General features: G+C 33.2%; 1 protein-coding gene across 5 annotated transcripts in view; it reads right to left on the bottom strand.

Moving 5' to 3' along the window:
• Nucleotides 1-2108: 2108 nt before the first annotated feature.
• LOC111424143 (ankycorbin) overlaps nt 2109-25444 on the bottom strand; it is a 98621-nt gene continuing 75285 nt past the window's right edge. For 2 of the 5 annotated variants that reach the window (XM_023057576.2, XM_023057575.2), the window contains exons 2-5: nt 19655-19761; nt 16332-19450; nt 3045-3174; nt 2109-2987 (exon numbers count right to left, since the gene is read on the bottom strand). In XM_023057576.2, coding sequence (XP_022913344.2) covers nt 2934-2987; nt 3045-3174; nt 16332-19450; nt 19655-19759 — 3408 coding nt within the window. In that variant the 5' untranslated portion in view covers nt 19760-19761 and the 3' untranslated portion in view covers nt 2109-2933. Of the gene's footprint in view, nt 2988-3044; nt 3175-16331; nt 19451-19654; nt 19762-24983; nt 25178-25444 lie in introns of those variants that run through there. The other 3 variants (XR_011642092.1, XM_023057574.2, XM_023057577.2) reach the window with 3 other exon arrangements.

Raw genomic sequence — 25444 nt, 5'->3', positions numbered from 1 at the left:
TTAGAATGCGCCTAAGAAGTGCATCCCTAGTGTCAACTTTGACTTTGTATACCTCACTTTTGAACCATCCCCACAAACAATAATCAAGTGCTGTGAGATCTGGAGATCTTGGAGGCCAACTAATAGGACCACCACGACCAATCCAACGCCCTGGAAACCTTTCGTCCAAATGTTGCTTGACCTGACGAGCGAAATGCGCCGGAGCTCCATCGTGTTGAAAGTACATTTGCCTTCTAATGTTTAGAGGAACATCCTGCAGTAAATCATTTAATTCCTTTTGTAAAAACTCTAGGTAATGGTTTCCTGTGAGGCGATTCTCCAAAATGAAAGGGCCAATTAAATAACCGTTGATCATACCACACCACACATTTACCGAAAACTTGTGTTGAAAGTTGTTTTCGATTGTTGATGGGGATTTTCATCGGACCATACGTGAGTATTACGAGTATTATGTAGGCCGTCGCGGGTAAATGTTGCTTCATCCGTGAAAAGAATATGCGATACAACACGATGATCATTATTTATCCATCGACAAAATTCGACTCGTTTAACATAATCTTCCGGCAGTAGATGTTGTACCTTACCTAAATGGTATGGATATAAGCATTGCTCGTGGAGTGTGTTTATTACTCTCTTTTGTGGGATGTCTAATTGAACAGCAATTCTGCGTGAGCTGGTCGTTGCATCTTCTTCTACTAGATCCAAAATATGTTCTACTTCATTTAAACATTGACGCGTAGCTTGTTCAGATGTTACTTTAACGCTGGGAAGTGTACCGGTTTCGCGCAGTTTATTGAAAACCCTAATAAAAACGTTTTTATTAGGATGTCTGCGATTTGGAAACCGTTGACGATATTCATCTGCAGCAGCTGTAGCACTCCCGTTACAAAAACCATATACAAATAACATGTCTGTATATTCTAAATGTGAATAAGTACTTGGCATTTTATAGCACTTAATGCAAATCAAACTGTCAAATCTACGTTAAATGTTTAACTGTAGTTATGCAATCAATTGAAAACAAATGAAAATCGGATAACAACATATGAGTTTTTTTACATTATTTTCAAGCGTACAATACACTCCTAAAGTTTGGTCCGTTCCTCCCGACTCACCCTGTATAAATTAACATTCCTTAAACGTATACCTTCCTTAAATTGGTGACCCTAACGAATAAAACCTTCGTGTGATCTTTTGTCAATTATTTTGAATTGCGTACAAGTATCACATCCATCATTATCACTAATTGCTTTATGCCTGTGGTGAGAAAAATTAAAGTGAAGAGACATCATTCTTTCTGCAAATTCCTTTCAAAATCTTTCGAGATTATAACGTCTCAATTAGATTTTAATACTTGCTTCTGATCTCTTCAAATATTTTTCTTTGGACAAAATCTTGCCTTGATTATCAAAACTACACACTGCTTCAAAAATTACAGTTCTGAAAGGTAGATTTGAACACAGCCCTCCTCCACTTTCACTGGGTTACTCTTACATTCTGAGAGTGATAGAACGTTTTACACGCTGGCCAGAAGCTTTTCCTTGCAAAACTACTGTTCCAGATTCGGCATTCCACCCACCATTACACATGATAGAGGCAGACAATTTGGGTCTCAAATTTGTTCTCAATTTTATAAATTACTTGGATCAAAACAGATTCACACATCATCTTTTCATCCTCACACTTTGCGATAGTTCCAGCACCAAAAAGAATTCTATATTCAATCTTGCTATATAATAAATAATTTTGTTGATGGCAAGGTTCTTGATTGATTCTTGAAGTAGTATTAACATATATATTGTTTTCAACACTTAACTCGCGTTTACTTGACAAATAATACGCACAAAATGAAAACAAGTGGTTAAACACCATATCTGTAAGTACGATGCAAAACACCAACATCTTCTAATTCTATTGTACATTTTTTAAATCCTTTATCTCAAAAAACTATTTGAGGTTGTATTTTTTGGACTGAACAAATACATTTATAAAAATTAATGCATGTAAACAAAGGGCACAAAATATACGTTACTAACAAATAATAAAATAAATAAATTGCATTTGGATACGCAATACTATTTTGGTTATAAACAAACAAAATAATAATATAAATTTCATTACCGATTTTTTCCATTTTTATTTATTGTTAATGTCACTGTACAATAGAATTTCGTGATCTCAACTATTTAACATCTCCTTATCGATTTAAAGAAACATGCAGTTTTTTCGTGTTATTATTATTATTATTATTTCTTCGCCTTTATTAGTATTCCAGTTTTGTATTTATTGATTTATTTTTTTTGAAAAACGCCAACCGAATCCAACTCAATCCAATCAATCAACAAACCTTAACAATATATAATACACACCGAATTAATATTAATATACAATGTAACTCGTCAAAAACGTACAAAAAATATTTGCAATATACAAATACAAATGATGAGTTGGTTTAAAAAACGCGATTTGGTTTTAGTTTAACAACAAAGAATTCTTAATCGTTATTAGTTTTTTTTGCTATTTTTCATCTGATCTCGAATTCTGTAAGCTGAATTGGCGAGCGCACGCGAGTTTTCGGATAACAAGTCTCTAAATTTGAATAATAAATAGATAACAACTTTTTTTTCGACTTTTTTAAAGTTTTCATTTTTTTTTTCAGTTTATTTTAATTTTTTCTTTGGATGGTGACTTTTCATTTTGAGAAATGGACATGAAATAGGCCTACACATATACGTACATAAAAAGGCTTTTTTTAAATCTTTTTTTTTGAGGGGGAGGATCAGGGCTTTAGTTTGTTTGAAACAATTTAATTATTTATTTAATCGCTTAGAAGATGAGGTTTCTTTTTAAAAATTACCTTTATTACTTAGAGGAAAAAATCCGTTTAATTCCACATAGAGTGATTGTTCTAAAACACGTTTCGGTTTACGACGTTAGGAGGTTTTTGGAAAGGCATTTGGTGATCCTTCGGGAGATTGAGTTTCTTCCTAAAAAGAAATAATCATTTTAATGACACATCTATAAATTTACTATAATTTAGTTACTTGAGAAACTATACTGGATCTATTGCTATTGGAAACACCCAAATCACTTGTAAATGGCATCCTTAAACAATCCACACCATTCGCTTCAACAGGATGCTCAACACTTGCGCTTAGATCAATGGAAGAATCACTGAAAAAAAGTTTTTAATTAAAATTCAGCGTTAAATTGTAGTATATTTTTTATTGAACTAAAACTGAAACTAATTCCCTGCCCTGTATTACTCCATTACATCAAGATTTTATTGTATTCGATAATTTTGTAGCACACTGTATATAAAGTACAATTGACGTCATCGCCAGCACCAGAGGGGATGTAGAGAGAGGGTTCGAGATCACTACTGACGTCATTCCACCCCGTTTAATCAGAACAACCCCGCTTTGTTCGAAATAAAATTCATTGCAGAATCTATTTACTAGAGTCACTAAGAAAAAGATACTTTAAATTTTTAAATTAACGATTTGAAATGAACAAATTCAAACTAAAGAGGATGACCCTTTCGTTACACTTCCATTACAGAAATGGAACATCAAAGGGCAAAGCTGTTAAGTGCTCCTTAGTTTGAATGTTCAATATTCCGTAATTGAACTCGTTATTTTAACGACACCTCCTGATGTTAAAATTAAAAGTAAATATTAAATTATCCGTTTCTATTTGAATTCATTTAGGAGTTCGAAATTCAAATCCATTTAAGTACAACTTTACATTGTTTAATATAAGTTTTGAAATTTCTCGAGGGTGACGCAACCGAATAAATCACACGGCCGTTTGGCCTCGTTTTGGGGGTGTGACCTAACCCAGTTCATGTAATAAACATGTCGAAAACATCGATAAATCATTTATTTTCTTAAATCGTGTTTGTAATAACAAATTTAGTCATATTATTAATTCAAAGTTCTTTTAAACAGAATAATTTATACAAAATAATTACAGATTAAATATTAATCATTTTCTAAAAGAAACGATTTTCTTAAACATTAGGTTTCAATCGATCGTCGATAACCAAGGTCTTTTACACACACATTTCGATACACAAAGTTCTTGGTAAAAATGGATTTTTAAATATTCAATGTTTAGATAAGTCTAAAAATACATCCAAGATTATTATTCGTTCTAAATCTTAAACTCACATTTAAACAAGCCCAAACTACGATTTAATGTTAAATATATAGGACTTTTTAATTTAATACAATATGAATAAATAAATACAAGCAAAAAGGAAAATATTTCTTTATCGGATATAAACTATAAATTAAACAAATTAGATTCGTTTTGGATAGTTTCGGTCTGGTTCTGCTTTTATTCTTACGTAAAAGGCAAATAATAGAATCGATAAGACCTTATTTCTTAATGGATAATTTGTAACACGAATACTCATTTTTTTGTGTAACTTGCGTGAAACGTTGCGATTTAATCATGATATAAGGTAATAAAACAGTACTAAAACACCTTTTATAGACGACAACATCTTAACACCCAAATAAACGATGTTTCAATGTAGCATTCTTGATAATAAAACAGAAATATTTTTATGAATAAACAAACCAAAAAAGAGCGCTAAGGAAAATACTTTCAAAGGGATCCAAAATTATTCTTTAGGACGAACAAGGAGATTTAAAGACATAAAGAAGACACCTTAAAGTTTACTATTCAACAAAAAAGTGTTGAGTAAAGGACCTATCCATGTAACTATAACGACAATAACATGCTGGTTATTACATCCAGTAATAACCAGCACTTGATGATGACATAAATTCGTCGATTGTAGTAAACCGAAACAGTTAGGAATCAAAAACAAAATAAAAACATGAAGAAGTACAAAATAACAAGTTTTATTGGATTTTATTATACAGGCGTTTCATGAGGAATGGTACATACGTTAATATGTTATACATTTGTTCATTTTAACCAGAAAAGTTCCGAAAAAGTTAATGCATAAATTGATATCACGCACAGCTTTTGTGATACAGTCATTTGTCAATGTTTGACATTTAACATTATATGGTTGACGTATCGACTAAGTTGTTGATAATGCCACACATATTGACTCATACAGAATATGCTGATATGGTGTTTTGTCGTGACTATAGGAGACGGTTTCCTAACCGAGTGCTACCAGATTCAAGAGCATTTACCCGAACATTCAACAGATTGCATGAAACCGGTTCTGTTCTAAGTACAAGTTGGACATGCACAACATGCATAAAGAAATAACATTCATTCTCAACGTGCAGGTGTGCAAACTTTGAATGAAATTGAACAAATTTTTCAGTCAGTAGAACGCAGTCCATCTACCAGTACAAGTAGACGTTCTGCTCGTCTTAGTGTTTCTCATGTAAAAGTATGGAGAACATTGCGTACACATGGCTTGTATCAATTCCATGTTCAACGAGTACAACACCTTGAACCAACAGACTTTGCCAGGAGATAGGAATTTTGTGGATGGGTAAAATTCTCTGTGAATATATAGTGTGGAATGATTAACAATAACTTAATTGAGCCTTTCGTACTACCCGAGCATCTAACAGCGGACAGATATTTAGAGTTCTTGCGTAATGGCTTCCAATACTGTTAGAAGATATTCCTTTGGCTACCAGAGCCAATATGTTCTTCCAGCATGAAAACGGCAAAGATAATTTCAAATGGTCGAAGATACAACCTCTAAGATCCCGAACAAGAAAACATAATATTCTTAGAATTCACCTGCGTGGAGTCAACGGACCAGCAGTGAATGACAAACCAACTACTTCATACAAGGCATGGTCTCTTTTTATAAATGAAGAAATGATGCACACTATTCTAAAACATACCAATTCTAAAATTACACATATGAGATTATTTTACGGAAGTACATCCACGTTTGTTGGCGATCTGACATATATAGAACTAAAAGCATTTTTTGGACTTGTTTACCTGGCTGAAGCTTTCAAATCCCATCATGAGGATGTATCATCGCTTTGGTCGACAAGTAGCTCAGGAAGACCAATATTTAGAGCAACAATGTCGAATGCTCGTTTTAATTTTTTGCTATGTTGTCTAAGATTTGACGATAAGGAAACGCGAGAAATTAGAAAATTAGCAGGTAACAAGTTAGCCGCTATATTATTATCAGAAATGTTCAACAAATTTGTAGAAAACTCGATCTCAAACTACACCCCTGCAGAATTTCTAACAGTTGATGAAACTTTGGTTGGGTTTCGTGGACGATGTTCGTTCAGAATGTACCTGAAAGGAAAATCTCAAAAGTACAGTCTCAAAATTATGTCGCTTTGCGACGCAAAGACACATTACTGTTATAACGGATTTATTTATAGTGGAAAAACAAACAATCCCAAACCCCGTAAACTAAGTATTCCCACGCAATCAGTATTACATTTAGTTACACCAGTCATAAACACCAACCGCAACATTACATGTGATAACTGGTTCACTTCCATCGAGCTTACAAGGGAATTGCAACAAGTTGCTCTTACCTACGTAGGCGCACTAAGAAAAAAATAAGAGAGAAACACCCAATGAATTTTTGCCAAACAGAAAACGTCAAGTAGGACATACAATGTTTGGTTTCACTAATGATATGACTATAACCTCATACGTTTCAAAAAAAAGTAAATCCGTAATACAAGTAGACAATGAAAGTGGGAAACCTGATATGCTATTATTTTACAACTCAACGAAAGGGGGTGTAGATGCTCTAGATCAGAAGTGTGCCCTTTACAGAACAGGAAGGAGGTGTCGCCGGTGGCCATTAGCAATATGGTTTGCAATAATGGATATTTCTACGGTAAGCAGATATACATTACTGAAAGGCTCAGCTCCAGAGAAAAAAATGTCTCGGCTTGAGTTCATAAGATGTCTTGGAGAAGAACAGATAAAAGCAAAAATCCACCATTAGAAGGTCCATCACAGCCTCCGAAACATCAACGATGTTATATATGTCCCAGAAAACTAAATAAAAAATATACCACTACTTGCCAAATGTGTGTCAAGACTATCTGTAAATTTCATTCAGTTGAAAAAATCCGTTGCAATAATTGTAATAACAGACAGAACGCTAACTTTTAGCAGACCAAAAGGTGTATCACAATTTTCTCAAAATACATAAAACACAGACTTTCATCTTCATGTTATTCCTTTTAAGCGCATATCTCACATGGTAATTGAGGAGTTTGTCAACGTATCTTTTACGGGGTGATAAGAAGAGAAGACCATATTTTTATACGATATTTTTGCTGTTTGCGATTTATTAATTTTTAGTTTTATATTTTGGAAAAAATAAATAGTTATTTTACTTAACAAAACATGTAGTTTTTAATAAAAAAATCATCCAGCAACATCGGATAGTATGTTCAACGTGAAATTTAAATTTAATATTGGTTAGTAATTATGTAACTAATAATAGCGATAGCGGTTGAGGGTTAAATAAATCAGTTTATGCATTAACTGGCTGTATCTCATCGTCAGTTACCTTTGAGAACTGAGCACATGTTTTTAGGAAATTTTCTGCTTAAAATGAACAAATCTATAACATATTAGCGTATGTACCATTCCTCATGAAACACCCTGTATAATATTGATGAATAATAGAAAATTTATAACACATAATAAATAATATACATCGAAACCACATCGACACAAAAACCACAAGGAATTTCAAGGAAATGCACGATTTGGTGTGATTAAGCCGAAGTTGTTTCTCAACGAAACGCTACATAATAATATGTAAGGCGTATTGACAATAATATTGACAGTGTAAGGTGAAAAATTGTATTGATGGTAAATATTGATGGAGTATTGATAAAAATCCGGATTTTCTGATTTGCGGGCATCAATACTGAAAATTGGAGGGGATATTGAAAATACTATTGACCGTGTGGCGCCAATACTTCCATCAATACTCAGTGTAATAAACTCAACATTCAAAATTAAATACCTACTTTTATTTAATTGTAACAATAACAAAACATGTCTATCAACACACTGCAAAATATATGTTATTTTAACCCTTTAACGGGCAAATTATTTTTTCGTTTTTAGAAACTATTTAGTTGTGGTAATGCAGCTATTATTTGACCTTATTGATAAGTTTTGTAGATGATTATCCATTTTTTCACCAAAAGTGATAAATATCAAAAAACGATTTTTACTGTGGTGAATTTTGTTTAATTTATTTGTCTGTACCGGTTTCGTTCACTGAACATCATCAGAAGACTTGTCATAGGAGTTTTAACGTCAACAACATTCGGCAGAATAAAATCAAACAAAATTAATAGAAATATGAACTATCAGAAGATACAAGCGATGTAGCGTGGTTGGAGAACGTATACATTTGATTTCTTGTATCTTCTGATAGTTCATATTTCTATTAACTTTGTTTGATTTTATTCTGCCGAATGTTGTTGACGTTAAAACCGTTAAAAGGTTAATCCAGATGATTTGAAACCAGGTTTAATTCTTCTTTTCTACATTACATTACATTACATTACTCAGTTCAGTTCAAGCCGCGCGCCTGTGAAGAAGTGGTGAAAATGACCGCCCCATTAACTGACGTTGTTGATGTTCAAGACGATGAAGATACTGTTGGTTCATCCAGTTCATAAAGTTGGTTCATGTCTTGTAGGACATATATAACGGTTTCACCAGTTTCTATTACAGCTTTGCTGATAGTTGCTGGAGACATTGTAACAGAAAACTTCAAGTTTTCAAAATTTCTTCCTGTGGCCAAGTACCTCAGGATTAAGACTAATCTTTCCCTAACACTTGTACTTTCTCTCAAATTGCTATTCTGTCTTTTCAAAAATGGTCCAACCATCTGTAACAGTTTGTTAAAGGTTTTGAATGGATGAAAGTTCATCCATTCAAAAGTAGTTCTTGAAATCATCAACATCGCAGAAGTTGATTTCTGTCAACAGTACTAGATAAGAATATACATCTCTTTTCTTCAACCATTCTTTCATCCAGTGTTTGCGTTTCACTCGAAGAGTAGTTCCAAGCGCCAAAATAATAGCTACGCAAGCTTTTGTACGATTATCCTTATTTGGAATGGAAAATAACCGAGTAAAACTACGTACATTCACCCTGTTCGTGGTAAACAGGTAACTTATTGGCAAATAAAAAAGAATAAAAATAAAAGTATTGACAATAATATTGATCATGTAAGGTAGTAAAGTATTGAGACTGGTTACCACGAGGATTGATCGTGTAAGGGCCGCTTAATAATAAAAATTCTATCAATATAACTTGATAAGTATGGGCCAAACAAATTAATTTTTGTATTTGACACAAAAGTTAAGGAAACATTCAAATCTAAACCTAAATAACTAGCCCTTGCAAATATCGAGACGAGTACTGGAGGACTTTCTGCATAACCAACACCCCCTTTCGAAGTCGAAATCTAAATACCAATAATACGGTACGATCCCACGATCTCTATGGAACTTCAAGAAAGCGAATTGACGGGATTTCTCTGAGGACTTTGACAAGATAATAAGATGGATACCGCCTGTGAGCGAGAACTACGATAGATTTGTGAAAGCAGTTTTATAACAACCAAGCAGAAAATTCCCAGAGGATACTAGAAAGAATACATTCCCGGAGAAAATAATGAACATGTACAGCTACATCAAGTTTACATAGACTCTGTGGACTCAACAATAGTCTTATACTTCAAAATCTTGATAAACGCCGAAAAAAATAGATGAAACCACCAATCACTGCATTTAAAAAAATCAAGCAGAGAAGCTTGGAATCTTTTGAGAAAGCTGGACGAGAGTAGCTTTGTTACACGCAAAGCCCCAACCAAATAGAATGAATTCAAACGAAATAGCAAGTAGAATAATATCACTAACTTTGTGGCAAAATGCACCTACTAGCTCCCAGTTTTCAAAGGAATTTATAACAAATGAACTAAGAGAGACACTGAAAGATATAAAATTATGTAAAGCCCTAGGTTTTGATGAGATGTATTCTGAAGTCCTTGTTTCTCTTGGATGGGATGCCTTCGGTGTTTAGCAAAGTTCTATACTTACATACTATTGACAAGTCGTTTGGCAAGGGCTTTCAAGAGGTCCAAAGGGTAGGCCGAAAGTTATCGGGCTATCGCGTTATAGAGTTGCTATTATAAGCTGCTTGAAAGACTTATCCTAAAGAGGATTGGTTCCAAAGTTGCGGAAGTCAAACCCATCGAACAAGCTGGATTCAGAACATAACGAAGCTATAGCGACCGGGTTTTAGCTTTAGCACACACCTCGAAGCAGGCTTTTAAAGATGCCTGAAAGGTTAATGAATGTCACGACTAATTTTTTAAATGTTTTTGATTGCAAAATCTGAATCTATGGATAAAAGTAAAACAATTAAAAAAAAACTGTACTATTAATCAACAATTTATAATAAATGTTCAAATATTTCCCCACCTACTTCAATAAAATAAAATATGTATATAGGGTGCCATTTAAAAAATTGGTCGTGACCTTCATATAACCTTGAAAATAAGGTCAAGGTCATGAAATGTTATCGTCATATGGTTTCCCCCTTCACACAGCACAATATTCATTTGGTTCATTTTTATGTAAAATGAACCGTTTTCGGGATAATCACTTGTCTCACGTTAAATGAACCACTCTGTATATTCACTTATAGCTTAAAGACGAATATAGCTATCGAAAGCACACAACCAAATGAAACCAAAGATGATGATGATGATCGGGTCTGTACTGTTTCATACATTTACTTGCTCAGAAGAGCCCAGTTTAACCTCGAATATCACTCAATTAGATAATCAACATCAAATGAAGTTTGTAAAGAACCAGAAATTTCTACGCTTTGAGAATTCATCAGAATCTTTAAATTTCAATTAAAATATTAACAGCCGAAGAGAAAATTACAACTATAAAAAATCTGTGGACACCAACTGGAAATTATAAATTTCCTTCTAAATAAGAAGGCAAATATCTCAGAAAATTTAAACAGGACGACTTAGAAAATTATAATTGGCTGATATATTCCGGTAAACAAGATGCAGTCTACTGTAAACATTGTACATTTTTTTCAAAAAATGATGTAGGTCATACAAGCAGTCAACAAGTGGGCGCATTTTGTACCGAGCCATATCGATTGTGGGAAAAGGCAATCGAAAAGTTGCATGAGAAAACAGAATATCACAAAAACTCTGTTTTGGATTTTCTAAATTTACAAAAAAAATCGACACGGATTAACGCCCATTATTAATACAATAATTTTTGTGGATGATACGGTATATCGTTAAGAGGTCATCGCGATTCTGGACGTTTAAGTATAAAGAATTCATCTGAAGTAATCCCAGGAGAAGGAAAGTTTAGAGGTCTTCTGAAATTCAAGTTTAACTCGGGAATGACTTGTCCAAAGAATGCAAGTTACGTAAGTGTCACAACACAAAATGAAGTAATAGCTGTTTGTAACAATTTAATATTAAGAAACATTATTTTAGATGTAAAAGAAGCTAGATATTTTTCAGTATTGGCCGATGAGATTACAAATGTATCAAAATTAGAACAATTTTCACTCTGTGTAAGGTACATAAAAATAACAATGTTCATGAATCATTCCTGCAATTTGTACTGGTTACATCAACCATAGGTGAAACATTAGCCAATATAATAATTTAAGAATTTAAAAAGTATGGACTTGATCTAAATAGCAAGAAGTTTCATCGACCACAACGTGAGCAGCAATTAGAAAAAACAATCAATTAATCGGATTAATTTAACATGTTAATTTAACATCCGTGGATGTTCCTGAGGAAGTTCAACTTACCTGTCAATAATACCAATTTCAATATAAAAAGGTTACTTATGTATTTAGAAGATATAGTTAAAGATTTGAAAGGTGACCAAAAAAAATGTTGTTAGAGCTAAAATTACAAATATCATTACTAATTATATGGTTGCTGGCACAACGTGTGATGGGTTGCATCTTCGTTTGGTTAACATGTTAAAGAAAACAAAAACTTTTCTTAAGGATAATCCTTCATTGATGATTTCTAAAGCTGACAAAGGTGCCACCATTGTTGTCCTTCACAAAGATGATTATTTAATTAAGGCCAAAGATATGTTAGGTGACACTAATGTCTACACGGTTCTTAATAACACCTCATTGATTTTGTACAAAACAAAATCAATAATTTTGTTAAATTACTTTATGAAAAGAAGTACATTAACATAGGTGAAAAGAGGCAACTTACAACTAATAACTCAATCCTTTCTAAAGCATACTTTTTGCCGAAAATACATCAGGAGGAGACACCTTTGAGGATGATCATATCATCGATTGGTGCGATATCGTAGACCTTGTCAGGTCACATTGTTACAATTTTGGGTTCAACTTTTAGCAATAGAACTAACTACAACATTACCAACACCTTTCAATTTGTGGATGAATTTAGGAGCTATAGCCTTTCTCGGGATCACATTTTAATATCTTTAGATGTTGTTAGTCTTTTTACTGTCATTCCGTTGGATTTGATCAACAGAATTATGGAAGAAAAATGGCATTTAATTGCTGATCATTGTCCATGGGACAAAAACACTTTTTTGCTTGGCTTGAAACTTATTTTTGATACTTCAATTTTCATCTTTGATAATGTAATTTATCATCAAATAGAGGGCTCTAAAATATCGTCGGTTCTGGCTCTGATGGTGATGGATTTCGCGTTGGATACGATTTTGGTTGATAACAACTCGGATTTTTGCATCAGTTTTATCAAAAAGTATGTTGATGATTTGATCATTGGAATACATAAAGATGATATTTAACAGTTTTCATCCCAGCATTCAGTTCAAAATTGAGATCGAAAAGGACAACTGCATTTCTTTCCTAGACACGAAAATGATAAGAAATGAAAATAACATCATTCAATTTGACTGGTTTGTCAAACCAACGTGTTCGGGACGCTATTTGAATTATTTGTCAAGTCACAATTTAAAACATAAAATTTCCACCGTTCTTGGCATGAAGAACAAAATCTCAATTTCCTTAGAACAAATTTTGTCAACAATGGTTATCCTCTTAAATTGATCAACAAACATTTGTTTTCAACGTATTGACATAATAACATCAACCAGATCAGTTTAACTAGTCTAATACAGAGCGTCTCACTTATAAAAAGCTTCCATACATAGGAAGGTTAAGCGACCAGTCAAAGAAAACGTTGAAAAGTATTGATAACATAAGGATCATTGACTGTTATGATAACAAATTAGGGAACCATTTTACTAAACTTAAGGATAGGACTGATGAGAATTTTAGATCCAACTTGATTTACTGTGTTTCATGCAAGGGTTGTGATGGAAAGTATGTTGGTCAGACCAGTCAGTGGTTGAAGTGTAGAATCTAAAACATGCAAGTGACTGTAGACTGGAAAAGTCCAGTAATGCTTTATCCCATTATGTACATCTTGAATTTTTGGGATTTGTGTTCTCTCTCTAGAAAACAAGTTTTCCCTTTTTACATTGACCGTCGTGCCTCTTGCGTCTACTTGTTCTACGTTGTATTATTAAGTTTTTTGAGTTTTTAATGGTTCATTACTCAATTTTGATTGTTTTAAAATGTTTAACATGTTTTTGATCAATTTAATTTTGACGAGTTCTGAGATTTTACGCCACTTCGAGTTACAAGTAAGTTGTATTTTTTGCTTCTTAAATTGGTTGCTTGACTTATGTCTTTTCTTTGTAAAATCTTTTAGCAATAAAATGTTCTGAAGAAGATTGTAATCAACAATCGAAATATTATCTATTTTAAAAAGTTGTTTTACTTTTAATCCTGCTGACCGAAAATCCGATTAATTGGTTGCTTTTTCTAATTGATTTAAATAATCTTCGTGGACAAAAGGGTATGATGGAGCTGCATCAATGAGCAGAAAGTTTAATGAAGTACAAGGGGTATAATAGAAAATGCATACAATTCTTTTAATACATCAAAGCGTCAAACTGTCTTAACCGAAAAAATCAATGAGTTAAATTTCACATCAAGACAAGACAAATTGAAACAACTGTGTCCCACGCGATGGATTCAACAAGATTCCATTGTTGTAATGAACGAAATGTTAGAGTCCGTAGTTTCTACTCATTATCTGGGGCAACATTGTTGAAAAATTCTTTATTTCTGGAAAACTAAAGGAAACTAGTTGATGTGGAATATATTTGGAGAACAATGAAAAGACCAACATTTGTACTTAGATAAAGAAATAGAGCGAATTTTGAAACAAAAACTACAGCAGAATATTACAAACTATCAGATTTCATTCCATTCTTAGACAATGTCATAATACAATTAGATGACAGATTTATTGCACACAAAGATATGTTAGTAGCCTTTGGATGTTTAGTTCTATCACAAGAAAAATTTAAAAATTTAGAAGGGCAACTAGGGTAAAACGCCAGTAATTGACCGTTTTTGTAAAAAAATGTAAAAAATAAGGTTTTAAGGAATATCTAAAAAAATAAATCTGTCCACAAATAGCCACCAGTCTCTTCTCCACCTCCTACTACGCAAAAAGTCTACGACCATACCGTTCTTGAGTGCTTGTTGTTTAATTTGCGCTAACTGCCGGGCTATTCACATCGTGCTAAAAATGGTAATTTTTATGTTTAGAAATTCGCCTAAACAAGGTCGTACTATTCAGCCGTTTTTGCATGTATGGTGTTTTTTTTTGTTTGCCAGTGATCTAATAATGTTTTCTAGTGGTTGTATTAAAAAATTACCGCTTTAATTAATTATTTGTGAAAATAAAGGCAGTTAAAGACTAGTAGTTCTAAATTTAATTAAAAATTAGTGTTTGACCAAACGGTCAAATACTAGACGAATTGGTTTAAGCCTAATATAAATATCAGTGTAAATGTTTGGTTCTTTTCTATTTATTTAAGCCTTTTTTATAACAATAAAAGTAATTGAACACACTTAAACAGTAATCAATCTGTAAAATTAAAAGGATAAAAGGTTGGTCAAACACTGACTCTTATAGTGGTCAATTATTATCAAAAATGGAAAATCTATATGGAAAATTTAGCAAATATGAATCAGGTTAACTTTTTTCGGTACCAATGTGACAACGAAGCATAAGTTTAAATATAGTGAAGAAGATCTTCAAAAGGCTTTCGATGCAAGAAGTAGGGGTTTATCTTATGAAAAAGCAGCCAAGATGTTTAATGTACCAAAGTCAACTCTTGTTTATAAAGAAAAAGGAAAAACACCAATGCAATTTGAAAATGAGCCCACCAGCATTTTTAAATTCTGATGAAGAAATACTACTGGTTGAATAGTTGTTTCATTCAGCAGTCCTGTTACAAAAACCCAGTTGGAAAACACAAAATTTGGGTGAAAAGTTAAGTCAAGAACATTTTGCTCCATTTAAAGAGTCAAAAAATATAAACATTTTTTTGTGAACAAAATAGTATGGAAAAATAATGAAAATGAATAATATTCATTAAGAATCGGCCAAACATTTACGGTTTTAAGGTCAAAGACTAGATATTATTGGTCAAATAATGTAATCAAAGTGGTCAATTAATTTTAAAAATATATTACTTTATGATGTTATATTTTATATGTAGGGTAAGGTACTTTAAATGAATCAGATGTGTATTTGATCATATTTTGATCATTTTATGTAAAGGCATGTACTGACATTAAAATATCCTTAACAGGTCAAACACTGGTGCGTTTACCCTATTAAAATTTGAACAGCTAATAGAATTTTATAAATATGATGTAGATGACATCTCAAAACCTGTTGCAGCTGGTGAATTTAAACTTTGGTACAGAAGATTTTACAATAGTTTATCAGAAGAGTTTCCCAATTCTCCTTTAATTCAATTATCTTTCCGCATATTTATACGCTGTTGAAAATTTTGGCACCTTGTCAGTAAGTATAGCTACTCCAGAGAGAACATTTTCAACTCTAAAATTGTTGAAAACATATTTAAGAAATATTATAAGTGAGGATAGATTAAATAGAATGACGCTATTCTTTTGCGTCATTCAATAAAATGATAGCAAAAAATATGTTGCAGTGAAGGCGAAACACGTCAATTTATCCCAAAATAGATATTATATAAACAATTTGTATTCTGACGTAAATTTATAACATAAAAATCACACGCCTTAAACCACTTTTTGTTGATGGAGTGGTGAACATCTGTGAGTTGAGCCGTAGAGAAATCTTACAAAAACAACTATAGACGTATTAAAATTTTACACAAAATTAAAATATTTACATTTAATTAATATTTTAATTACAATTAATATCTTTTTCTTACCTTATAACACTCCTCCTATCCAAAATTGTAACATCCAATTTAATCCTTTCAACATTTCCGTGAACTAACGGTTTTTCCTCTTCAATCTGTTCGTCCTGTAAAAGCGGAAGTTCGTCCTCTTGAACAACAATCGGTTCGGGAACATCTCGTTGTTTTTGATTTTCCTTGCTTCTAGCCCGGGCGTTGTTAATCTCGTGACACTCACATTTACAATCCTCCGGGTTCACGTAACTATAAACAACGTTGTCGTGAAGCACTGATTCCGGCACTTCGATGTTCCCTCGAGATGGAATCGTTTGTATTCGTTTCGGCGGTTTCCGCTTCTCCGGTATCTCTTCAAAATTAATCCACTCCTTTTGAATACCTTTCGGGGGTAAAGGAGGCGGTACACTTTCCGGCGGTTCTTGAGACGTCGTTGAAGATCTTCTTTGGGTAATTTTTTTTTCGGCGAATTCAGCCCAATTTGTATTGCTCGGTCTGCGCGGCGATTTAATGGAATCTTCACGTGGTAAAGAAATTTTTAATTTTTCGATTGTTTTTGTAACATTTTCGGCGATTTCTTCACAATAATCTTCTAAGCAACTTGGGTTAATTGGAGTTGTTGATCGTGGTCTTTCGATTGGACACACTTTCATTTCGAATGTTCCTCTTTGTTTAATTGGAACTATAGGAACGGCTACAGATCTTTCTTGTGGTAAAGTCGTTGGTATGTAAGGCAGTTCGTCTTCGAATGAATCTTGAAGCATCACTAAACCTTTTCGTTCAATTTCAACTGGAAGTGTTCCAACTTTATCATCTTCTGGTTTATCTTTTTTTCCAAAATCAATCTCTGAATCACGTTCTGATTCGGATGAATAATGCTCATCTTCATCGTTTAGGAGTTTTGATGGTCGTTTTTTTACACCTTTTTCTTTCTCTTGTAGCACATCTTTATCGTTCTCTTTATCTTTTTTTATTTGAATATTTTCTTGGTTAATTTCAGGTATTTTTATAATACTTTGTTTTATTTCAACTTCAGCCATACTATGAACACTTTTGCTTTGAACAATTTGACTTTCAATATTGACGCTTTGTTCAATAATCGATTTTTCTACTGAATAAGTTTCTATGGCGACCTCTTCAATTTTTTGTTTAGGTAATTTAGTTGTGAAAAGTTCGTTGGTGCTTCCAAGTCTTGTTGAAAAAACAACATTTTCACTACTAGTACTATTTTGGCGTAAATCTTCGATTTTTTTCGTCGATTCTTGAACACCCCCATTTTTTTGTATAGTTTCGTCTTTATTAATTATGTTTTCAATGACGGTTTCTTGGGAACCTTGACTAGAACTTCTTAAATCTTGTAGAAAAGCCTTTTGTTCGTAATACGTCGGAGAATGCAGAGGAATTCGTATACTGTCCCCTTCTAAAGGAGTTTCGTGGTATTTCCCGGGCATTTCGCACCTTTCAGGTCTAAATTTGAATTCAACGTTCGACAAAGAACCAATTCCAATATCATCCGTTTCTTTCGCCTTTTCCACCGGTTTCTTCCCACTACCTTTGAATAGCGAAAAAACATTCCTTTTTCCTTTACTATCGATACTTTCTGTAGATGAGGGTGCTAAAGATAAACTATTTTTATCTCTTTCTCTACTTTTCGATCTACTTCTTCGACGTTCGCGCAAATTCTCGCCGGCATCTTTAATTATACCCGATAAAGTGCTTTTTCTCCTCGTCGGAATTGTTGGAGATTCAGGACTGATTATCGCTTCTTTGCTTCTGAATAAGGAAGCGAAAGAACTTTTACGGGATAAAGACGGCGATGGACTTTTACTACTGCCAAATGGTTCTTTAAGAATGTGACGCGAAAATTTCGGGGAAGCACTCGGTGTACTAGAAATACTTCGTCCAGGTTCGGATCTAATCGTTTTTTCGCTTAAAGTAGGTGTGTTTGTATCGCTTAATTCCAAAGTGTCCGGTTTTTGAAACGAAGGATCGTTGTCGTCGTATAAATGATCTGGTTTTAATTTAATTCTTATGTATTTCGGATGGGTTTTATCCCCGGATGTTTCGTAACTAGTTGATGGTCTTTCTTGGGGTGATTTCGTCTTAGTTTGAGATGATTTTCTTTTGCTTGTGGGTGCTGATTTAATTTCGCGCAATTTTTGTTGTTGAACTTCCGGCGGATCTTCTGGAAGGGGGCCTTTTAATGGAATGTAAGTATACTCAATACCGCTAGCTGATAATATAGTTTTCGGTAATTTCGGTTTATCTACGTTGTTTGTTGGGGAAGGTTGCGGTTTATCTATAGTTATAGTAATAGAAGGTTTTTCTTTGCGAATTGGTTTGTCAGGAATTTTAATTTTAGGTGAAACGCTTATTCCTTCAGCTAAAATAGCTTTAGTTGGATCATGTTTTCGTGATAAAATAACCTTCTCAAGATCGTCAGGTTCTTGTTTGGTCCCTTGTTTCTGATCGGCTTTCTGTTCATTTTCATTTGGTTTCGTTCCGCAAAACGAAGTTTCCAACAACATTTTATGCGGAGAAGGCGATCGAGATAATCCTGATTGACCGGAAATAACCGAAAGGTGACTCGCGTTCGAAACTCTACTATGAGTAGAACCTTGACTTCCGATACTCGACAACCTCGAAGTACGCCCAGATATCGATAACATACATATTTCGGAGCTTTGCGAATCTTTCCTTTGTTGATTCGCCGTTTCTTCGACTTTTCCAACGACTTTTTGCTTTCCATCTTGAAAATCTAATTCTTCAGTTGAGGATCTAAGATCTAAAGCACCTTCTTCACGAAAACCTAATCCCAATTTAGCTCTAGCCGGATCGTGACCTTCAAACAATTCCCTCTCCGGAGTACTATCTCTGCTATCTTCATGTTGAGAACTACTACTCGCTCTAGATATGTCTATTCTAGGCGTGCTTGGAGTTAAACTCGACTTGGTTGTCGGTTGGGGTGTTAAAGCCATCGCGCCACTCGCCCCAATCAGACTTATACCCGTATAAATGAATTGTGGAGACGCCGCCCTGTCTCCTAATGAAGCTGGAGTACTCGGTGTTACATCCTCGCGGATACCCGGAAGTCTTACAACTGAACCGGCATCGATTTTCTCTTCTGGACTGTCCACCTAAACACAAACAGAAAAAAGATTTGAATTAATCTCGATAAGTATCGATATTAATCTTGATAATGATCGAGATTAATTTTGTTCAAAAATAATAAAGTAGAAAAGAAGCAAAAAAATAAAAACAAAATGTAATAAAATAGAAGAGGCAATAATAATAAAAAAGAGAAGATTAAAAAGGGGCTACTGAAGCTACAGGATACGTACTTGTACTCTCACCTCGTCTGAGAGATCCTCGAAGGATGCAAAAGGAGCAGGGCCCATGCGTTTTTGTCGCCTGGATGGGACGCCATGACTTCCGGAAGATGTCATTTCTGTAGGTTTAAAGGGAAAGAATTTATAGCAGGTAATAAATTACGTACTATATTTTTGGTATAAAAGCGTTCTATATGATAAATCAAAATATGACGATTTATATCATATTACAAAGTTTAAAACTTTTTCAGCAGGTCAAAACTGCTTAAAAGAGATAAAATACCATTAAAAGTATTAAACTTGAAAAATTATGATTAAAAAACTTTTAATATGTAATTAAAGCGAAAAAGCACAGAGTCCGTTTAAAACAATCGATCGTTTCGTTGCTCAGGACGAAATGGATGGAGTCAAAGTAAATGTATATTAATAAATTAATTAAAAAGTTTTTCTTTTTCTGCGAAAATACATTTTATAAATTATTAATGTAGATATCAACCATTAAACGAATTAAACGTGTTTAATTACAGTTAGTCATGATGTTAAATGTATTTCGTTTTGTGTAAAATTATCGAATTACAACAAAACCAGCTTACGATGATGTCAATGGAATCTTTTGTAAATCAAAGACTATCGGCATTTGGTGTCCGAGGACTGTTTTTGTGAAATACAAGGGTGATCAATTGATCCAATTTCAACATGGACATTTGCTGAATTTATAGCCAACATTTAAAAATTCATTCTTCATTGTCGAGCTTTGACGACAAATATTTAAATTGTACTGATTTTTGCTATAAACCGATACAGATAGTGGCAGAACCGGGACAGATGATAAGTACTGGATCAGGTTGGATTGAAATTAGTGCAGATCAAATCAATTCTGCTCCACAAACATTTCCATTCATGGTAACACTATATTTCTTCTATTAAAAGATGAGTATGATGTTTCGGCATATTCCCAAAGTTTTTTTGACATATTGGACATAACTGAAAATTAAACTAAAAAATATGCCGAACAGGGCATGGTAAAGAGATAATAATAGGTGACAAATACAAAAATAAACTTTATCTTTTCAGGTAATTCTGATCTTACTAGATTCTTTGCTGCATAAAGGTAGATAACACATAACTTGCATACATCTCCACAATAAGCTGGTTTTGTTACTTTACATAAAACAGATAGACATATACAGAACGATGCGAAAAAAAAACAGAAAAGATCTTCCATCCGAACTCCAGAAAAAGAAACTAATAAACTAACAAAAGGACAAAGTATTGTTTTTGAAATAGGGAAGGTTATGGTTATGAAATATTATCAACAACTTTTGTTTATAAACTATATTATGTAAATAAAAAACTTTGCTTTTCAGAAGGGTATTTTTTATTTTCGGCTCTACCGGTTTCGACTAATTCTTTTTAGTCATCTTCAGGAGCAATAGCCACGTCTGTTATACTTTTAATTTTCGAAATCTGGAATCATCTCTTCTTTCATCAGTACTTTCTTGAATTATTCGTTCTTAAATGTTGTTAAAATTCTCTCTATTTTTATGTTTTTCCTTATTTTTAGTTCACGTTGAATGTTATTATTAGTAATGGTTGCTTTATCTTTATTTTTGATAAAAATAATACCCTTCTGAAAAGCAAAGTTTTTTATTTACATAATCTAACAAGATGGGAAGTAATAATATTAATATATAAACTATATGGTGGAAGGCAATCACATTTAGAATTAATCTTCTATAAAAATTAAAAAGAAATAAACAAGTGACAGGGGGATCATATTTATTTTATTATTAATGATTCATATTATTATGTCCAAACAACCTTGATACATGGCTTCTTAAGCTGGAATGAATCTTTGAGTAACGCTGCAGAGCTACGCAACAATTCAACTTGATTGAATTCTATATACCTGTCTTCCGATATTGTAAACTGGTTATTTAACGCTTAACACATAGAGTTGGCATGTTTTTGACCTTTTCTTTGAAATGGAACGAGAAGTTTAGAAACATACTTTGTTTGACTACAAATTTCTTTGGTGTCTTTCTGATCATGTCATCATACAAAGACTTGTTCCCTTTCTCTTTCCTTTTATAGTTTTTAGTAACACCGAAATTGTGATCTTGTTCTGAGATGAACAGATGTCAGAAAAACACATACAGTTCCTTTGTACTATAACTGATTTCTATCTTTTTATGAAATATACTTCGCTTTGACGTTTCTTTCTAGTACCTTCACAGCAGTCGTTTATAAAACACTTCTCCACTTGGTACTGCTGGAAAAGGTACATTTTGTTGAAAGTCAAAACTTCACCTTATTAATAATTATGGATTCCTAAATTTTTGAAGTAAGTTCCTTATATAATAACTTACATTTTCTTTAATTTCATTTTAAAGACATTAACAAAAGGTCCAAAAGGTTACTGGAAAGATAGCGTACATTTGCAATTTTCATCCTCGAGTTTGTTAGAAACTTCAGTAGAAAAGCTTTGTGCTCACCAACTTGCTTGGTAATATGATCTGGTATTTTGTTTTGTCAATTACCATATTTACCACGATTATCCTTCAATACAGGAATTTTTTCATGTAGATATTCTAGTAACTTTTTAAATCTAGGTTTTTATAGTCCCTAGAGCAAACAAAAAGATTCTTGCAAATATTTTTTCATCAATGTTTTATTTTATAATTTACCCTTACCTTCTTCTTTGCCATTGCATTAAAACTACTGAGTATACTAGCTTTAATATCGTCAATGCTAACAGAAAAACGATTTCCACTTAGTCCGTATGTATGCGGAATTGTCTTTTTTTGGCTTTCGTCCGTACATGACAAGAAGTTGAAGCCGATGTTGTATGTATTTACATTGCATATAAGTCATGTTTCTCAACGTCGCTTTTTGGGATATAATCTGGATCGCTATCTCTTTCGCCCAAATGGCTTTTAGGAAATGACTTGGGTACATTCCTAACAAAAGCAAAGTGAGACAAACACAAACAACACAACTTCACAAAACTAGCATATCTTGTACTGGCCTGAACAAAGCAATACAACCAGCTATTGACTATCCATATGCAACATCAAACCACAGCTAGTTTATGTCTCAGAAATATCATTGATTCTAAGTTAATAGGGTTAATTTGATGTTTGGTTTTGGCATTAGGAAATATTTAAATTTTTTAAATTGTACCCAACACTCTTCAAAAAGCTTTTTGCAAAAAAGCTGTTACGTATTGATTTGAGGTGAAGCAAATTACGAGTCTGACCACTATACTATAACTATCATATCATATGTATATCATATGTCTGAAAATGATCTACAGAAATTTTGGAGAAACTGAATGCCGCTAAGGAAAAGATTCCTTAAAGATTTCAGAACAATTTTAAGAAGAGGCAAATATTTATATATTTTGGTCGAAAAACAAGAAAAACTTGATTGGATTAAAGATAAAAGAAGTAGATTAGATATCTAAAAAACTACATTATTCAACTCTATCACTTTGTCAAAACTTTCACTATTTAAAATCAATCTTACCTGATTCATGCATTGTCAGAAGTAAGCATAAACAAGTTCTAAGATGTGGTTTTTTATTTGGTGGCTGGCTTTGTTTTGACACGCTGAGTATAAATGCATTATGAATAATGCACTTCGTCAAATTCTGTTTCTTCACTGATAAGCTTTAAGAATTCATCTGACGCTTTTATTACTATCTCTTTATGAGGTGTCTTTGACTTCTTAGATTTAATCTCTTATTGGCGTTATGATGTATTTGGTCTTACCTTGAACTACTGACCTATTGTTGTACTATTGTATTGTTTCTAGCTAGGTCATTTAGTCTTGAAGTGTTTCCCATCTATTACAACTAGATTCAAGAGGTGTGAAATTTCTTTTTCTTGGAATCTGATTGTAATTATGTTGTATTTATATCAGAATGTTATGGCTAAAACATTTCTAAAGATTTATCATTCCTCAATAACCTGCATTTCTTGTTATACTTTAGCGACTTCAGGATTTAAGGATCTTCTTTTTCATTACTGAATCATTTTCTTACCGTGTAAACTTTTATAAATGTTATCAATTGCTCGAGAAACTACATTACGTTGAAGCCTACTTCAGAAACTTTAGGATAATTGCATCTCTCATCTTGTGCTACTTGTTGTAGTGTATTAACTGCTTGGTTTCATAGTTTACCGTAGTCAATTTGGAACCATCGATCGAAGAATGTTTGTCAAACTTCCATAACATTCTTTGATATTTCGATCTTCTTTGAAGATACGCTTTTTCGGTATCAGCAGATAATACAACTTAGTATTTATGTCAGGAGTGTTCTTTTTATTTATTCTGCACGTCTAATAAACGCGTTTCTATAGCTAAAATACTACTCATTGCTAATGGTATTCAATTTATATCACATCGTCATATTTTGACGTTTTCATTTACTAGTATACGTTTATTTATGACTTACCATTTACAGAAAAAACTGTAGTTTAATGGAAAAAAATAAGAACTAAATTATGATAATCAACTAAAAATGCAAAATTCTTATCTACAATTGAATGTTTTTAATTAAATTCTTTCGTATTATAACCTAGTATATATAATAAAACTAGGGCAAAGTGGTCGACTATTTTTAGACCATTAAAATTGTCGTTTGGTAAGAAACTGGGGTAATTGTCTTCATTAATAATGAGAGATTTCGTGAAAAGATTAGCATTAGAAAATTTTTAAATTTGTATATCAAAAGTTACCTATTTTATATGATCATCTTTATAATAGAAAAAAAGCTATAATACAATAAATATAAGCCCTATAGAAACCTTACAAAATGTAAATCGGAGATTATTGAATTCCCCTTCAAACAAAACGTATTTCCTTCTTTTTATTCATTCCCGTTATGACCGGTTTTTATAACTCAAAATTGTTTAACAATAACCATTCAATTTTTATGCTTTCAATAAATGTATTTTCTTATTGAATTTCTAACAGAATTGAAAGGAGACATATAATATTGGGTTGTAGACGATTACGTACCAGGTACAAACGAAATGCATGTCAATAAAATGCACGCCGATATTTCCGTTAAATACCTGCGCGTCGCGATGCCCTAACGAACAAGCTCGATCCTGTCTCCACCTCTTCAACTTCCGCCGCAACCTCGTTTTTTTACCTCCTTTCCTTTTACACACTCTACACACTACCAACCACACTACTATTACAAATCGATAAACTTGGTACAAAAGAAAACAACGTCTCTACCCATCAACACGTTTACGCAAGCGAATACAAATCGAACCCACTTACAATCTACATCAAAGCAATATAGAAAATAACATTTAAATTAGCTTACCTGGACTTAATAAAGCTCCTTGTACAATTACATTTTTTTAAAATGTTAAGTTGGTAATTATTGAAGTGTTTCGTTTGTAGCCAGCCGCGTTGAACCAGTTCGAACTTGCACAATGTACTCGAAACGCGTAGCATCGCGGCTGGCCGTTGCGGCGGCCGTACTACGACGATATCAGCGAGACTGCGAGGGCGCTTCCGTAATAGTCAGTAGTAAGCGCAGAAGGGCGTCGCGACGCTCGAAACAGACCCCGTTTCCGGCCTGCACCGTGAGGTGGCGCAAACCAACCGGGGGAAACTGAATAATCAATAATTATTTATTGTACTATATGGGTTGGAAGCTCTGGATATTAACTTGGTCAATGACTTCTTAACGAGTTTAAGCGGGGGGAAACACGAAATGCGGTTATAACTTGTCATGATGTGTTCCAGTTTTTATGTAGAGATGTTTTTATTAAGGATATA

The sequence above is a fragment of the Onthophagus taurus genome, chromosome 11 (genome assembly GCF_036711975.1).
Source record: "Onthophagus taurus isolate NC chromosome 11, IU_Otau_3.0, whole genome shotgun sequence".
In the NCBI taxonomy this organism is placed as follows: domain Eukaryota; kingdom Metazoa; phylum Arthropoda; class Insecta; order Coleoptera; family Scarabaeidae; genus Onthophagus; species Onthophagus taurus.
Note: the sequence above shows the minus strand (reverse complement) of the source record. Positions and strands in the feature narration are given on the sequence as shown.